General features: G+C 38.3%; 1 protein-coding gene across 3 annotated transcripts in view; it reads left to right on the top strand.

Moving 5' to 3' along the window:
• Positions 1-19,269, top strand: part of EPHA6 (EPH receptor A6) — a 495,246-nt gene that overhangs the window by 109,306 nt on the left and 366,671 nt on the right. For all 3 annotated transcript variants that reach the window (XM_042867712.1, XM_042867711.1, XM_042867714.1), the window contains exon 3: positions 14,103-14,766. In XM_042867712.1, coding sequence (XP_042723646.1) covers positions 14,103-14,766 — 664 coding nt within the window. The remainder of the gene's footprint in view (positions 1-14,102; positions 14,767-19,269) is intronic.

The following is a 19,269-nucleotide window of genomic DNA, read 5'->3' as shown; positions in this document are numbered from 1 at the left end:
TCTATGAATAAACTCTTGAATCTTTAGGCCATTCATATGTATTGTGTTTTTGCCAGCTAAGGCTTCAGTATAGAGTCCTTTGTTTCTGTTTGCATAACACAAATATTTTTGTAGCTATGCTGAGATGACATTTTCTCAAGCTCAAAACAATGAGCAATACAGCAGCTGAATACAAAAATACTGTCAACTTTGTTTCTGTTCTATCCCACATCAAATTCCTGTTTTCCCCATTGCTTCAGTGATTTTTTTTTCTTATCATTAGCAATTGTAAAAGGTGAATTTCAGAGTGCTTAGTTTACTTGAAACATCTGAACAATCAGATAATTAGCTTTTCTGAAAAGCAGCAAGATTATTTTTCAGAAACTGATACTTCATATTGGAACTGAAATGGAAGTGTAGATAGTTATTAAGTGCCATTTACTTTATTATGCGTACTGTATGGATTTCTTGGTGGTGGTAAAGATCACTGAAACTTTTTGTAAGGTTGGATGGAAACAATGATGGTAGTGTACTAAAATATTCCAGCTTGCTGCACGCTAATTATTGTCAGAGCTCATTAGAAAACATACATATGTGAATACTTATTTTAATGTATCTGCTTCAAGAGATGACTGCAAACTTGAGAAAGAATTGTAGGGAAATACTCTACATATTTCAATTTATGTACAAAACTAGTTTTCATTTTGAACATCCTCCATCTCATCTTTGAGCAAAAGAGTACCATATTGCAAGTAACAACACTAAATACCCCCACGTAGTTTCTTAGTTGGAAATCATCTGAGGTTTATCTGAGCATAAACTATGAGATAACGCAATGACCTCTGCAAAAAGTTGGCAAGGGTTAGAAAAGAGTTGTGCTTTTTGGAGGGTGAGGGTGGGGAGGATGACTTGAATTTAGCACACCATGTTCTTGGCAAGTATTTATATTTCCCAGGCATGTAACTTCATCAGAAGATACTGAAACTATGATTAGCAGATTATATAGTTCAAAATGTATTGCAGACAAATTTTTGAAACTGGACTTCATACACATCTCATCAATTTGGCAAATAAAGGTGGAAATTTTGAGACTGATTCTCATGAAAACTCCTAAGAGCCTTGTACTGCAGGTGGGGGTACGGAAAAGTGTTATGCAATTTGTGTGGCTATGTATAACAAACAATATGTAGTGAAAGAAATATTCATTCTTAAGATGAGTTAAATCTATTTCAATCAAATACAGTTGTTGTCTGTTTATTCCTGTCTACATGGGTTGCGATTGATGAAGGAGAGAAGAAATTGCTAAAGGACTGACAAATCGATCTGGTGTGTGGGGTTATATGCTTCTTTTCCATCTTCTGTGTTCTCGAAAAAGCTCCATCCCTTGTTCCATGGCATGAAGAGACTTGGTGTTTTCTGCATCTCATTCCCTTCTTAAAGGCTTCTGTTTTTTCTCACCCAAATAAGGTTTGTGGGGAGATATTTTGTTCCCAGGTCTTGTCTCAAATACACAAAGATCAAAGAGGGAGGAAGTTCTGAAGGCAGCTAGGTCATTTCTGTAAGAAGGAAGAATTACTGCTTTCAGATTTATTTTGCATCCCTACTGTGAGGGAATTGCAGAATTCAGTTTTCCAGTTTGATCATTCGTTAATAAGTCATTTTGTAGGCAATTAGAAGCATTGTAAAGCTGTCATTCTGCAATCACAAAAAGTAGGCAATAATGGCTGAATGTTAGAGCTACTAAAACTAAACAATGATCATAATCAATCATTTGATGGCAATAGTTTATATATTTAACAGTAGAATAGGTTTTTTTGTTTGTTTTTAATTATGAGGCAGACTTTCATTCTGAAGTCTTCTATTTATGCTGTGAAAAGCCCAAGTTGTGAAAACCTCCTGATGACTTCCCTTTCAGATAAGTACTTTACTGTATGATGGAGTGACTTCATTATATAGAGTAGTTGGAAACTGTAACTGTTGTGATCTGTAGGACAGTTCTTGGAGTGAAAAAGAAATAGGAAGAAACAAACTGAGGTCCTTTTCTGGATTTACAGCTCTTGTGGAACCTTTTGTTTCTACATCATGGAATTTCTCTGCAATTCTTAACTCCCAAATGTGAATTGAGCTGTTTTTTTGGTTTTTTTTTCCTTCTGCCCCTATGAGAATACTTCAACTTTTACTTTCTAGAAAACTGGAAGGTTGGCTGAAAGCATAACTTTAGTAACAAAATTCACAAAATCTTGTTTCATGCTGCAAACTTTGCTCAGTCCAATGAAAAGAATTTTTTAATTATCTGTGAAGATTTTCTACTTCTTGGTGTGCATATGTTCAATTGTATTAATCTTCTTATGAAAGCTTCTCCCAATGTTTCTTAATTAGCTCAAATAGTTGCTGAACTATCTTAAATTCATCATGTGAAGACCTGGACTTGTGTGGAAGCTTCAAATAAAAATCTAAATCTTGCTAATGTTCTTCATTTTTAAAAAAACAAGCAAAAAAACAGGAACAAAAAAACCAACATTACCACATGAAGGCTTATACCAAAATCTGTTCCTTGTTTTGGATACTCAGAAAATGTATGCTTAAATGAGTCTTATTTTTGTGTTGAAATGATATCCTGCTGGCAGGCAATATGTTAAGCAGGTACACTGGGCTAGTGTCTGAACAACTGTGTTCAGCTGTAATGTAATGTTCGCCTAGGAGAATGATGATGGTGACAACTGAGCTACAATATTCTTGAAGCACAGCATGCTACGAAGTGTAAGCTTTACTTCAGTGAATGATTAAAGAATCCTCATGTCTAACTTGACCTCCAGTTGACAGTCCTTGAACATCACAGTTTTTATGAATTGTCATTAGCTTGTTTCTGCTCAGCATGTCTGCAAATCAGCTTATTTACAGCGAAGTCCAAATATGGCTCTAGATTTCAGTCAGGTGGAAGAAGTCTCATTGTACTTAAAGAAGTCAGTTGCTGTTCTTGCAGCAGCTGGACTGGAAAAAATCTGAAAAATGTGAAGATAATATTAATCATGATTCAGGAAAAACTGGTTTTAAGCTAAAAATTATCGGCATTCTTTTAAGAGTCCCTAAGTTTAAAAGCAAATGAAAATATCGAGTTTAAGTATGTTTTTAATAAGTAGTATATTTTTAAAATGAAAACTATATGGCTCAGGCTCGATGTCATTCATAGTATGTGGTGTTGCTCTTGTAGAAGAATGCAAGTGCTCTAATTTTTGCCAAAGTGTCCAAGAGTAGTACTTAATACTCTTTGCTGTGGCTCTTGGTTTTTGGGGGAAAAGTTTGCCCTTGCTACATGTTTCTTACTGTCTTCTCTCTCTGACATGTAGTTTTCAGCTTTATAAATTTCTCTGTATTTTGTGCTGGATAGATGTATGATGCACAACCACATGGCCTCTGATCACTGAAGTATCTAGTTGGACTGGGTTGTGAGGTAGTCACATGATGCTGACTTCTGTTAACACTAACTTCTATTGAATGACTAGAACTTTAAAAAACAAATTCCTAGTTTTATTTTGGTATGCACAGAAGTACCAGTTATCTAGCGAGGTCTGCTGCTTGCCAGGAGCCTGCAACAAGGATGTGATAGAGAGGCTTGTACATCCCATAGACTAAAACCTGCTGCTGCAGTTTCAAGTAGGCATCAGTGACACAACAACCTGAAGAACATCAAGGACTATAAGGAGCTGGGAGCAGTAGTGAAGGCCTTGGAGCACTCTATAAGTATTCTCATCAGTCCTTCCAGTTAAAGGGATGGGGAGTGAAAGGACTGATAGCATTAAGAAAATCAATAAATGGTTAAGGGAGTGGTGTCATGAACAGGAATTCAGATACTTACATCATGAAATTTCTTTTGAGAGACCTGGTCTTCTGGGGCAGATGGAGTTAATCTCTCAGAGGAGGGGAAGACCATCTTTGGCAACAAACTTTCCAATTTAGTCAGGAGGTCTGGAGAGGGGATCTTCAATCCACCCAACTTTAAGACTGGTGATGATAGTGGATGCCCTGGTCCTGAAGTTTGATCACAGACCAGGAAAAGAGCACCTAAAGAGCACCCAGTGAGCTCCATCCATGGATTCTGAGGGAACTGGCAGATAAAGTTGCCAAACTGCTATCCATCATATTTGAAAGGTCGTCACACTATGAAGTTCCCACTGATTAGAAAAGGGGAAACATAATCCTCATTTTCAAAAAAGGGAAAAAAAAGATTTAGGGAACTACAGGCCAGTCTTTCTCTGTGCCTGACAAGATCATGGAGCAGTTCCTTCTGAAGGCTCTACTAAGGCACGTGGAAAATAAAAGGGAGGTGATTGGTGGTAACCAACATGGCTTCAGCAATGACATGTCATACCTGACAAATTTGGTGACCTTGTATGATGGAGTTACAGCATCAGATAAAGGAAGAGCAACTGATGTCTTCTACCTGGACTTGTGCAAAGCATTTGACACTGTCCTGCATGATACCCTGGTTGTCAAATTGGAGAAAATTGGGTTTGATGGATGGACCACTTGCTAGATAAGGAATTGGCTGAATGGTCACATTTTGAGTTGCAGTCCATGGCTCAGTGTCCAAGTGGAGTCTGGTGATGAGTGGCATTCCTGAGGGACAAGTGCTGAGACCACTGCCATATAACATCTTTGTAGGTAATATGATGTGGGATTGAGTGCACCCTCAGCAAGTTTGCAGATGACACCAAGCTGAGTGGTGCAGTTGATGTGCCAGAGGGAAGGGATACTATCCAGAGGGACCTGGACAGGCTTGAGATGCAAACCTCATGAAATTCAACAAGGTCAAGGTCCTGCACCTGGGTCAAGGCAATCCCAAGCACAGGCACAGGCTGGGCAGAGAATGACTTGAGAACAGCCCTGAAGAGAAGGATTTGGGAGTGTCAGTTGATTCAACATGAACTGGTACTGTGTGCTTGCAGCCTAGAAACTGTATCTTTTGTTGCATCAAGAGAGGCATCAAGAAACCCTCCCAGGTGGGGAGAGACCCCACCTGGAGTACTGCATCTAGTTCTGAGGACCCCAACACAAGAAGGACATTGAACTACTGGAGCAGTCCAGAAGAGAGCCACAGAGATGATAAAGGGCTGGAGCATCTCTCCTATGAGGACAGCCTGAAGGAGCTGGGGCTCTTCAGCCTGGAGAAGAGAAGCTCTGGGGGGATGTTATAGCAGCCTTCCGGTACCTGCGAGGGGTCTATGGGAAAGCTGGGGAGGGCCTTTTTATAAAGACATGTAGTGACAGGACGAGGGGAAGTGGTTCTAATCTGAAAGAGATTTAGACTAGATATTAGGAAGAAATTCTTCACTGTGAGGGTGGTGAAACAATAGAACATGTTGACCAGGGTTGTGGATGCCCCCTGCCAGGAAGCATTCAAGGCCAGGCTGGATGGGACTTTGAGCAACCTGGTCTAGTGGGAGGTGTCCCTGCCTATGGTAGGTGGGTTGGAGCTGTATGATCTTAAAGGTCCCTTCCAATCTAAACAATTCTATGATTCTGCATAAGAGGTCAGGCTGCCCAGGGAGGTGACTGAGTCACTGTCCCTAGAGGTGTTCTGTAGAGGAAATCTGTAGATGTAGTACTATGCAACATGGTTTATTGGTCAACATTGGTGGTAAGTGGGCAGTTGAAATAGATGATCTTAGATGGTCTTTTCCAGCCTTAATGATACTATGATTGTATAACTGCAGTAGACGATTAACAGCTGAAATTGTGACAGTTGACATTGTTGCAACTAGAAAGGAACTGTTTGTATGAGACCACAAGTCTGAAGAAGCTTCAAAATCTCTTCCGTAAGAGGTGTGGAAAAGATGCTTTCATTAGACATTACATTAGGTGGAAGTAAAGTTTTTGATACGGTGGAATGCCACTACATTTTATTTTTACAGCTATGTTCAATCCATCCCTTCAAAAGGATAGAAGATAGATGATGTTTATGCCTCCATCCATCAGTGAAAAATGGTTTTCTGGAAACTACAGCTGACTTTCTCAGGACACACTCCTAACAGAGAGTGCCCAGTGAGCAATGACTCATCTTACCAACAAGGCCCTTTTGGACAATTGAAGTTTGTTAGCTATATCTTAGGGTGAATTATTTGTTTTTCTAAGAAAACAGTGCTTAGTGAACTAACAATAGAGCAAATAGAAGATAAATCTCTTCAACTCACTCTGTACGTGCTTTTTTCCCTTTAAAAATTGGAACAGTACACGTAAGGGATATATAGTTACTTAACATCTGTATGGACCTGCTGCATCCCACCCATAAGGGAAGGGGACGTGAACTTTCAAAATGTCTACTATCTTAATAGCGTTGGAGACTTACCTTGCTTGCCACAGAAAGTGTTTTCTGCTGTGTCCTTTACAGTAACTCATCACAGGGAGTTACGTGTTAAATCAATCCCTTCTAAATGTCCCTTAATTTGCATGAATCCAAAGAGACTGCAAACTGATGAAAGTAGATATACCAGCCTACTCCACCACCAAATATGCAGTCATGAACAAATCAGTACTCAGTATGTACCTAAATTAATTGAAGCTGTACATGCAACAAGGAAAAGACAGGATACAATTTACACTGAGTTTATGAACAAAGCTATATGAAAGGTTATTCTGAATACTCAAGATTGTAAAATAATTTTTCTCTTTTACTCTATGGCTTTGCCACAAATTGAGCTACAAAATATCTTTGGTTTTTATCTAATTAAAAATGTGGATTCCCACAGAAGATAATGCTAGACAAGCTATCAGTATATACACAATTACACAGGAAGCATGAAGAAGTTAATTTGCTGGAAGACACCAGTGACTGGTTGGGCGTTGTTGTTGTCTTTTTTTTTGGTTTGTTTTGTTTTCCCCTTTTGTTTTCTTCTGTTTTTGCTTTAAATTTTATGGATGCAGCTGGTATGAGTATCTGAAAATCTGTTTATACATATTGCAGACTTTGAAATTTTATTTCACGTATTTGTCTCTGTATGTATTGATTAAGTGTATTTCTGGCCTGTAATTGAAGTTATTCAGCTGATTGTTGATGTGCCTTACTTATTAAACCAGGATAATATGGAAATTTTTAATGCATGTATGTAGAAAGTTTAAATAAACTTAGGAACTTATGTGCAAATAAATAGAGCTGCAGCTTATGTTATTCAGCTTGCAATAATTAGTTTTCCTGCTCACCTTTCACACTTTCCTTCCAGAACATCTGAGATTCACTTAACAGCAGGGTAGGATAATATTGCTTTTGCCTTTGATTTTAGTTTATTGATATGATCCCCCATAATCCTAGTAATAGCAAGTTGTTATCCCTTTAGCTCCTGCAGTTGTGGTCATTCTTCTTTTGATACTGATCATTCGAAACAGATAAGTAGCTTGAAAATAAAATGAAGTAATGAATTTTGTTGTTGGTACATAGTGATAATACTTGCTAGTGTGATGATGATCACATGAAGAAATCAATGAACAATGCACACCTTCAGCTGTTCATCAGCAACTTGGCAGCAAGTATTTTGGCCTGCTGTACACAATGGGAGAGGGTTCTATTTCACGTCGTAGCACAACAGTTGAAGAAGACCAATGGCAGTTTTGAAGGAGCCTGTTGAGGTGGCAATGTGCTTAAAGGAATACAGCTGTGATGCAATGAGTTTTAGAAGTGTCATTGCTTCAGTTCATGCTTGTGAGGGTGGTGTCAGATAAAAGGCATCTACACTGTTATAGCAAGTTCTTTACTGCTGTAACCTGTAGTGCATGCTGGTAAAGTAAGTGATCTGTCACTTTATTTTCCTCTAAGTATCTTTAGTTTTGCTTTTCCAGTTTTATGTCCCAGTATGATTTAGTTTGTTAGTGTTTGTAACACTTCTCATCTTCTGAGTGCTTTATATAACTGCTTTGTATAATTATTTTTTAAAATTATTTCCTTTCAGTGTAGTGTCAAGGGAACTACCACTTCAAAATGCATGCATTTAACTCACTTTCTTAGCTTTATGCTCTTCATGGCTTTAAAAGGTGTTGAGTGGTAAAAGCAATCAGTCATTTAAGGGATGGTATTGCATGCACTAAATCATAAAGCAGGCAAGGTCAGCTCTTGGACTGAGGACATGTTTTTTTTTTTCTGTCAGGTATCTCTCCCTGCCCTTATGGTAGTCTGGATTCTCAGCTGTCTTGATTACAGCTGGGACAGAGATGATTTTCTTCAGTGTCTGATATGATGTAATGTTTTGGCTTTGGGGGGAAAAAAATATTGATAGTGCATGGATGTTTTTATTACTGCTGAGCAGTGCTCAGCAGCCAAGGACAGTTCCTCAGCTTCTTTTGCTGTCCTGTCAGCAAGAGGGCTGTGGGGCACAAGGAGCTGGGAAGGGATAGAACTAGGACAGCTGACCAAAAATGGCCAAAGGGGTATTCCATACCATGTGAAACAAACTTGAAAAACAGTGGAGAATTAATCAAGAGGGCAGACTTGACTTTGGGGCTGGCTGGGCATCGTTTGGTGGGTGGGGAGTAATTGCGGTGAGTAATTGCTTGTGTATCACCTGTTTTGTGTGTGTACATACATATATATTTATATATAATACACACACACACATATATATACATATATATATATCTGGGCTGCTCTGAAAGTAGTGTGTCCTATGTCATTATGTGTGCCTGTGACGTCAGAGGAAGATGGTGGTGGTATGGCAGTAGAGGTAGAACTACTGACTAGTGTTCCCTTATGTTTTATGGCTATGTGGTAGATGACAGTAGAGGGGCAGTGTGAGGAAAATGACTCCTGTCCCTGGATGCATTCAAAAGCCAGCTGGATGTGGCTCTGGGCAGCCTGCTATAGTGGTTGGTGACCCTGCCCATGGCACAACACTTGCTGAACACTGATGGACACCAAATAGTGGATGTGAACAGAGGAATGGGTGGTGTGTTTCAACGGTGACAACTGCAACATGAAGGACAAGCCAGGTTCTGGATGGCCATGCACAGCCATCTGTCTTAGTTCCAGCTTGGATGGCATTGGACTCACTGTGACTGTGGAGCAAGTTCTTTTGTTCGTTGCAGGGTTTGGAGTAACCACGGTGCTTGTCTCTATGGAGTGACCACAGGGCTGTCCCTCTGGATGTGGTGCTCTCGGGGGGCAATTTTTTTTATCACAATACTTGGAACAGCCACAGGACCCGTAGCAGGAGCAATCACAGGGCTCATCACAAAGGCTGGAGTGACTAGTTCTCAAGTGATAGAGAGATAAGGAGTAGTGAAAGTAATAGTGAAAGGGAGGATGAAGTGTCCTCCCCTATTTCTTCAGTAGCCGGGCTCCCCAAGCAGATGCGTGTCTGCACGCATGTGAAATTTTTCAATTTATCCCTTTTCCAAATGTGCTTTGCTACCTTTTGGTCTAGAATGGAAGAGATTGTGTTGTTACTTTTGGCTTCTGTTTGATAGTTTCTCTGTGGTATCCAGACAGCAAAAACATTACCCCAAGAATATCTTTTCCTTTGATGACTTATGATGCTGCCTAGATTGTGGCCATATGGATTGACTGCCTTGGTAGTTTGAGCCCCATACCAGATAAGTTATGAAACGTGACCATGCTTCTTAGAGTTTTGATCTCTTCTAGTATATGTATAAAGGTCTATGTCCAGGATTCAAGATTTCCTTTCCTTCTGAAAGGACTGTGGTATTTTCTATAAAGCTGGAGCGGGACTGTCCTTTTCTGATCTCACAGTCTAATTCACAAGCAAGTGATGAGAAGTATTATTTTTTATTTAGTATGAGAAGTATTAATTTTTATTTTTTATTAATTTTTATTTAAGTTGGTCTTACCCAGGGTTCATCTCTTAAATCTCACTAGATTATACTTTTTTTTTTTTTTTTTTTTTTTTTTTTTTAAGAAATCATTCATACATGCCGTAATAATGTACAGAGCAGAGGAAACCTGGACCATCAGTAGAAGCTCATTCTTGCATTTGTTCAGTGCTTCATGACAATAACCAGAAAGTGAGTCACCATTGCGGATTTTGCATTTTTGAGTGCACTAAAATCTTTCTTAATCATCATGGCTACCTCAGGCTTAGAGCAACTGTTCTACAGTCAGACCTTGCAATCCTTGCATTTTGAGATCTAAATAATCTGCCACTTTTCCTATAACTTATGTTTAACTTCCTTAATTTTTCTTAAATTAAAATTTTCTAAAACTTTTTTTAATTCTGATTTTTTTTCTTCCCTTCTAATTACATTTACTTCTACACAGTCTGTGAGATTTGCCATTTACTTAGTCATAGTCAGAGCCTAGGTGCTACTGCCCATGGAGAAAACAGATGTATAGTTTTTCCCCTAAATCTGAGTTACAGTCATTGTTCTGCAGAGTTAATCTAATGCGTGCTATGTATTTTTTTGCAACAGAAACAAATGCAGCAGAAGTCCTAACAGTAGATGGACTCTTCAGTTAATTACCCTACTGACTAAGGGCTTGGACCTAAGTAGCTGCTACCAAGTATCTTTTTTCTTTGAACGAAGTAAAATATCAATAAAAAGAACCTCATGTTGTGCAAGATGCTAAAACTACTGCCCTAGATTACATTGCTACTGCTGGGATTGGTGGCTGAGATTAAGAACCCACTCTTAATTCACCCATCCATGTGACAACTTGTAGGAGAAGCCTTTTCCACTACATGTGAAATTATATAAATATCAGCCCATTATAAACATTTCCAACTAGCTGATGTACCTACCCCTATTAACTGGAAAAACTTCTTATTGCAGGGTTGCGTATGAAAATAAAACACCATAGTGAATCCTTCAGGCACAAATAGGGCTGCTGCTGAAGTGACATCTGTTTAGTCTGGTAGCTGGCAAAGGTTGTCTGGTTTTTAAGAAAGGCAAGAATGAAAGCAGTGGGATCTTTAGGACTGGCAAGTCTCACTTTGGTGCCAGGCAAAATTATGGCCAGCCGTATCCTGGGGTGCATCAGGACCAGTGCCGGCAGCTGGGCAAGGGGAGGGGTTTTCCTGCTCTCTTGTGCACTGCACGGCCTCCCTTTGAGCACTGGGGGTAGCTTTGGGTGCCACAATACAAGGGCAGAAAACTATCCAAAAGCGCCCAAAGGAGGGCTGCGGAGATGGGGCAGGGTCTGGAGGCCAAGGTGAGAGAGGAGCGGATGTGGTCCGTGGTTCGTTCAGCCCAGAGCAGAGGAGCTGAGGGGAGGCCTCATGGCGGCTGCAGCTCCTCGCGTGGAGCCGAGGGGCAGCGCTGAGCTCTGCTGTGTGTGACAGCGACAGGGCCCGAGGGAACGGCATGGAGCTGTGTCAGGGGAGGGCAGCTGGGAGTAAAGTATCTTTACTGCCAAGATTTTAAGGCTTAGAGTATGTATTTTAATTAAACGCTTTTATTAATTCTTTCTGGCTGTGGAATCTTAGTTCAAACTGTGTGCCACGTGCTTGGCAAAAGAGGAGAGGCCAGGCCTGTCAGAGAATGCAAGTCCTTTTCTTGTTTCTCAAAGCCAAGATTTACTTGGTATATTATGTATTACTTGATACAGGACATATTTTGGTTGTATCTCAAAATCTAATTTAGAAGCAATGGTTCAGAAATGAGTACTGTGGTAACTAGTCTCCCATTGTGCAATTTTGACCAGGTCTGAATTTGTTCTGATATTGGCAGGAATTCTGATTTAATTGTCCTTCCTGAATGTATGTTAGACTCACACAGGTCATAAGGCCTAGAAATACAAGAATCTCTTAAGAGGTAGCAGACAGCCAGTGGCCACTACCTGTCCAACAATCATTTTTTAAAGTATGTTTCATGGGTTTTAAAATAAGACCTTGAGGCTATTGCTCGTGTTGTGATAGATAGAGAAAAAGAAAATCTCTAAAGTTACAGTCTGTAAAGACCTTGGCTTTTGTAGAGAGCTTATTGTTCTGGGTAATTCCCAAATACACGCTGCAGTAATCAGAAATCTAACTTTTCAGGCCATACCTGTCTCCATTTAGAATTCCATTTCCACTTGAATTCCAGCTGCCAAGTTTGCAGTCTAATACATAGAGTACTTACTTCTTTATTGCTACCTCCTCCATGATGGATCAGTTTGCTCCTGCAGAAGAAAGGGTAAATTCTCCACCCACGTCCATGCTTTGTTTCTGTGAAAGCTATTGAAGATGGGGATGTTATACCCTCACTTTCATCTAGGAACAAGTGATGTTTCTGAAACTCAAAAAATAAAGCCAGCAGGCTTTCTACATATTTACAATTTGACATGGGCCTTAAAATTCATCTGATGGCTGGGGATGTTTCTAAAAATGAAGACCTTACCTCTTAATAATACATTACCTTTTTACAGAATAAGATGATGAAGTATTTTTTTCACCATGTTTCTAAAAGATAACTTAAAATTTTTTTTTCTTAAAAATTTTAAACTGAACTCAATTCCTAATTTTTTTCAGTCTGAAAGGCCAAGGGCCAACCTTCCTCGTAATGTTGAGCAAAATAGACATTATGAAAATTGTACAGCTTAAGTAGTCAAAGTGCATCATTAGAAGTCTAACTTTGAAGTAGAACATATTGATATTGTCTGTATTAAAGCAGAAAACTTCGTGGCTTGGAAGTATCATCGGGCTAAAGATATTTGAATTCATGTTTGAATAATAATGTGCAAGGTTCTTATCTTGCTACTGTACTCAGAATTGCATATTATGCATAATTTGAACATGGGCTTTGACATATTACATGTGTACACCTGAATATAATTAACATAACATTCTTAAATGCCAGACTGTGCATTTAACTGAACTAACTGCAAGGATGAGGAAGTTGGTAAGAGCAAAAATGCTGCATAAACTTTTCAACTTTGAACTGCTGTCTCAATTTTAACCTTATGTTTCTTTTTAGCAGGCAAATTATTTTAACTGAATGTGTATTTATAAATAATCTGTTCCAAATATGCTAAACTATGAACACAAATAGTGTGTATTTTCATGTTTCATTCTACTAAAACATCATAGTTGGGTGTTTTTAGTAATATTTAATAAGAAGCTTTTGGATTATTGACTATATGAGGTACTATCTAGAATGCCATAAGAGAAAAGTATATCCAGAAGGCCACACTAAAAATTTATAGCGGGGTGCAATATTTGGGGGTATGAAACTAAACTAGTTCTGTTTTTGTAAGAAAGAAATCAATGCTTAATGCTATATTGATATTGTGAGTGCTTATTGAAAGCTGACTCAATTTTATTCAAACTGAATTGGAGTTGTTGGCAATCCCTTAGAGTAGCAGATTATGTAATGTTAGATGTTCAATAATTCTTTTATATTTAGTACATGGATGGCTTTTTGTAGATGCATGTTTTCAATGGCCTTATGGCATGGGTTCCCACCAGCATTTGAGAACAATTCAGTGATATTGATGCACACAACTTAAAGAAATAAAAATGATAATTCCTATTTCATGTTCAGTTTATAAGAGAATTTATAGGGGTAAATAAATGATATGATGCCTGTGATAGATCTTTATTTTTTATTTAAGAAGAAATGAGTGTAATACAGCGTCTATGGAGCCAGAAATATCTCTTACCTGTACATTTAACTGTGTCTACAATAATTGTGTAAATCAGGAGAGCTTATACAGAATCACAGAATCACAGAATGGCCAGGGTAGGAAGGGACCTCAAGGATCATGAATCTCCAACCCTCCTGCCACATGCAGGGCCACCAACCTCCACATTTAATGCTAAACCAGGCTGCCCAGGGCCCCATCCAACCTGGCCTTGAACACCTCCAGGCCACTATGTACATCTGAGTCTGTGTATAGATGTACTGACCAACTATGGCCACTATTTCTATCTTCTATTGAAGCCACATTGATCAGAGACTTTTTTTTTGATTCATAGAAATTTATTATAGAATTTCTGAAAACTTTTCTGCTCTGTAGAAAACTCTGTAGCTACTTCTGTAGCTGGTATTTGCTTCTAACTACTGTTATTACTCTAATCTCGACACAAACAATTATTTTTAATCCAGCCATGATTTCATATACTCACATTTATGCGTGTTGAGATTGGCTCTGTAGATAGCAAAATTTATGTTTTCCTTGGTTTTCAAACAGTCTGTTTTCTTTTCAGTGGGATGCCATTACTGAAATGGATGAACACAATCATCCCATTCATACGTACCAGGTGTGCAATGTGATGGAACCAAACCAAAACAACTGGCTTCGAACAAACTGGATTTCCCGTGATGCTGCGCAGAAAATCTATGTGGAAATGAAGTTTACCCTGAGGGACTGCAACAGCATTCCGTGGGTAGTGGGAACCTGCAAGGAAACTTTTAATCTCTACTACATGGAATCAGATGAGTCTCATGGATTAAAATTCAAGCCAAACCAGTACACTAAAATTGATACTATTGCGGCTGATGAGAGCTTTACTCAGATGGACTTGGGTGATCGCATTCTTAAACTCAACACAGAAGTTCGTGAGGTTGGGCCAATAAACAAGAAAGGCTTTTATCTTGCATTTCAGGACATTGGAGCATGTATTGCTTTGGTCTCAGTCCGTGTTTATTACAAGAAGTGCCCTTTCACAGTCCGTAACTTGGCCATGTTTCCTGATACTATTCCAAGGGTTGATTCTTCCTCTTTGGTGGAAGTGCGGGGCTCCTGTGTGAAGAGTGCTGAGGAGCGTGATACTCCAAAATTGTATTGTGGAGCAGATGGGGATTGGCTTGTGCCTCTTGGACGATGTATCTGCAGCGTAGGATATGAAGAAGTGGATGGTTCCTGTCACGGTAAGAAAACTAAAAGTGGATTTATGATCTATGAATGCTAAATAGCCCATATCATATTGAAAATATTTCATTGTGTTCCCCAGGAATGTCTTTAAATGACCTTGATAATTCTAAATAAAAGTCATGATGCTGTAGGTTTCTAAGAAAGCACGTAGTTACTAAAGATGATGTTCATTTTGTTGAAGTTTTGATGCCTATGATGGGAATGTATGTAGAACAACTGATTGCCTTGACTTCTTTTGTAATGAGTGGAGATAAGTGAGCACATTGGAGCAGATTCCTCTGACCTGTTTTAGATGCATATCTCAGGATGAGGTGAGCAACGATGAAAATTATCCCTTTTTTTTCTGTATTCCTAAAAAGGGAAATCTAGTCAGTTAACTCGGACTTAAGTATTTCCTATAGGTGCACAAAATCGGAAGTATTGACCTGGTAATTAACATGGTAACTTGTGCTTTTTTAAAAAGGGAGATTTTAATGCTTCTGTGAATAGTTAGTAATAGTCCATAAATTGAGTTCAATTAGAGAAGTTTTAGTCCTTATTCAAAATTAAAGTAAAACCTACAGAATCCAAATGTTATGCTTCATTAACTTCCTCATTGCTGCTTTTGAAATATCGTGGTGTCAAAATCTGATAACTGGAGTTAATGCACAAATGGAAAATTCAGTTGACTTGACCACTGTGCTGTTTACATTCAGAATTTTTAAAATGATCTGCATCTCTTGAATAGCCCAAGTCTGTGAGCTTCTGTGGAGTCAATCTGAGACTGATACCTATTGAGTGTGTGCACGTTGAGACTTAATGTCTATCTGGAGGTCTTCTAGATAATACTTCTTGGATAGTGCTTAACTGTTAAAGGCATGTGTCTTTTCACACTGTGGAGATGTGTGGTAGCTAGCTGTTCTTTAGTGCACTGCTTCTGAAGCTGACAAAACATCTTGTTTTTCTAAATGCTTGGGTTTTTTCACCTATATCTAAGTTTCACATAGACTTTGGAGTAAGTCTAGTACTGACTTCTAGAGAGTACCTCAGTGGCCATCTGCTTTGGTTCAATTTTTGCTTTGTAGCAAAATGGAGGAAAAAAGGTCCATGTCCATGAATTACACAGGTGAGGTTGCAGTTGTCCAAATACTTTGATGAAGAGATACTCATGTTAGTATTTGGCAAGTTGTGCAGTAACCTTGAGTGATAAAGAGTGTTAAAATCACATTATACATTGGAATGAGAAAATGAGATCTGTTTACTTTTTGTTGTCTGATCCTGTTGACATTAATTATCAAAATATACTCATTGTAAAGATTTACTTTTGCCATTACTGGAAGCAAACATAATTTTCTACATAAGGTCAAGAGGTTTCCCTTTTAATGGGAGAAGGATTTTCTTTAATGCATTTGTACTCAATCATCGCTTTAAAACTTTACAGAAACGATAAAACCAGCAACCAAAACCCACGCAAACTGCTAGGAAATGATTCTTGACTCAAATTATTTATTCAATTGACAGCTCAGTCTGCTTCTGAATGGATACCTTTTAAATTGAATGGAATGTTTGGAGCCTCGAGTGTTCGTATATTCTTAGCTTTCTGTCCCAAAAGCAATAGATGAATGTTTTAGAAGATCATAATCTAACAGAGCTTCCATATGTCTTCTGAAATCATTTTCACAGCTGTCTGATGCTTTCCTCTCAGTTATCTTCGTAGTATTTTAATTTTAGTACTACTTTTCCTGACAGCTTCTCGAAGTACGTTTGTCTTATCTTTTGATAAATGTCATGCTAAAGGCAGAATGGTAGGACAAGCCCTACTTTCAAAATGAGCAGCAATTTAATTTTATTAGCGCCCACTCTGTAGTTCGATTATGCAAACAAAATCTTAGTAAGGTTGCTGTCAAGATGACCTGTGTTTGCCTTTGTGCCAAAGCTGATGGTGGAGATGTATGCTTGAGTGGCTGGGAATGTTTTTCAGCCATGAGAACGTTTGAGTACTATGAAGTGAGCTGAGTTCACCAGCGAAGCTGACAGCAGTCTTCCATCCAGCTCTAATGGCCTGCTTTGAGACTGTTGCTTCTAGGCTGAGGCAAGAATCAGATCTTAGAGTTCAAAAAATACGTCACCAACCAATAATTCCTAATTGCAAGTTAAAGACCCAACTTAAGGCACTTGGATGTTACTTTCTGGGGGAGGGGGGTTAATTTTACATTTGTTTCCATGGAAACAAAGAAGGGGCAAGACCCCAATCGCTGCATCTATTTGTAAAATGCATTTGCACAATCATCAGATACTCAAAGTCTCCCTGAACCCTTTTGTCCCTCCCACTGCAGTTACAAATCTGAGACTTGGAAGTTCTCAGTGCCATTGTGTCAGTGCTTCTCATAGGTACTGACAGAATAATGAATGTATTGGAAATGAAAGAGAGAGTTACAGCATTCAGATCAGAACTAATCTAAATTGATGGCCACTGTTATTCTTCTGCATTACATTAACTTGCAAAATAAGTATTTTGAAATGTCTTCTGGCAAGTAATTGGGTGGTGGGCAGTATACAGATTCATATTTGAATATTTTTCCTATTTTTGATTTGAGTCAAATTTTCAATTACTTATTAGTGAAAGGTTCTGTGAGGAACAGTAAGTTACTTACGGCAAGTACAGCTTATTAGTCACAGAATTTAAAATACATATCTGCTTTGATACTTGTGGAGATAAACACTATGCATTCAGGAATTACTACAAGATGTTACAACTTCAGTTGTTGCAATGTGTTTTGGTTTTGTATGCATTCCTCTTTGCCTATGAAGCTATCATTACTCCCGATCCTTTGTTTGCTTTCATAAGCACTGTTGTAGTGTGACAACGTCTTTGGAAGAACTGATAATTTGATTAGAGTCCCTAAATTTACCAAATGTCTACCTGACTAGTTGGAGAATTCAGAGACCACAGAGAATGTTTTGTTGATTTAGGCACTATCTTGCTTTGCTGAAGTTGTTGGGGGGGAAAAAAAATCCCATTGGTTGCAATAGGCTTACAGTTATTCACAAGTTGTGTGCATTTCGTAATGATATCACCTGGAAAAAGCAAATCTTTTCTGAACCGATTGTGTAAATAAGCTATTCCTCTTTGATCTGAATCTGCTTTCAAGATTTCTCTTCTCCAAACCATGTAAGTGAAATAGCAGCAACATTTTCTTGTATTTCATTAAGCATTAATAAATGAGTCGGCTCCAATAATTTGGCAAGAGTAATCACAAACAGCTCCAATATGCTTTTCTAATCATTGATACCAGCCTCGCTCGCAAGTGGAGAGATGGTCATTGCATTAAAGGAGGAGATGCTTCTCATAAACATAATTAAAAGTAGCGATGTGGTATCTGCTCTGAATTTCAATTCCAGACAAAGGTCATCCCGAATTTAACAAATGCAGAACATGCACAGGCAGTATCAGGCGTGGTGGTTTTGGTTTTGCTGTTATTTTTGTTTGGCTTTAAATGCATTAAAAAAAAAAAAAAAAAAAGAAATCCTGACAAGGAACAAAGGGTTACTTTTAGATTGTGAGCTAAGGGGAAACAAAATTATGGTGGACTTTGTTGATAAAGGAGTAAGGGTGAACATGGCAGGAAGCTACAGTGCGAGAGAGATAACTGGATGACCTGGGCAACAGAGCAAGCATGTTATTCTTACATTTAAAACAGATCTAATGAAACAGGTTAAGTAACAATTCTCAAAACAAATTTTTGGTGTCTATAAAGTATGTTCTGTTATTTGCTGCTTATGTAAGTCCTGCTTACATTAGTTACAACATACAAACTTGTCCAAACTGGATCTCTTTGGCATAGTATAGTAACAATTGGTTGACTGTTAAGTTTGATTATTTTTTTTTAAATGATTTACCAAAAATTATTTGCATTAATTGAGGTTTGCATTTACACATAAAAATTCAAGAATATCAATAGCAAATACTAATTATGATTATATCCATTTTAGACTCTCAGCCAATCAAATGCAATCCAGAAGTGTATTTTAACTTCAGGAAGTTGATTTCTTTTCCTTGAGGAGTATTTTAAGGAGCTGTTCTTGTCATGTGTTCCTCCTCCCCCACTCCCCAACACTTCCAAGGGACACTAATGCACAAAAACGTGGAACTTTTGATTGAACAAATTGAATTGAACAAATACTTCCTCCTTTTATTCATTACTCAAAACTGTGGTAATGCTTCTGTGTTTGGGTTTTTGTATTGGCAGCCTTTCTTCACTCTTCTAGTCTGATTTGATTAGAAGGTACTTTCATTTTGTAATGTATGAACCAGCCTACCCTCCATGAATCTGTGACGTGTTTTTGTTACTGTTGAGTGTTGTATCAATCAGGAAGTCGCTTTCTAAACCCGAGTGAGCTACTGTATGGAAATCTGGTAATTAAAACCACATAAGTTCACTATATAGTTATGTTATAAGTTATATAAGTTATAAGGTTAATGGTTTTGTGTATAATTCTTGGCATTACTGTCATCCATA

This window comes from Lagopus leucura, unplaced genomic scaffold, assembly GCF_019238085.1.
Source record: "Lagopus leucura isolate 7727_CA_CO unplaced genomic scaffold, USGS_WTPT01 Super-Scaffold_100001, whole genome shotgun sequence".
NCBI classification, from domain to species: domain Eukaryota; kingdom Metazoa; phylum Chordata; class Aves; order Galliformes; family Phasianidae; genus Lagopus; species Lagopus leucura.
This window is presented reverse-complemented; position numbering and strand designations above follow the sequence as displayed.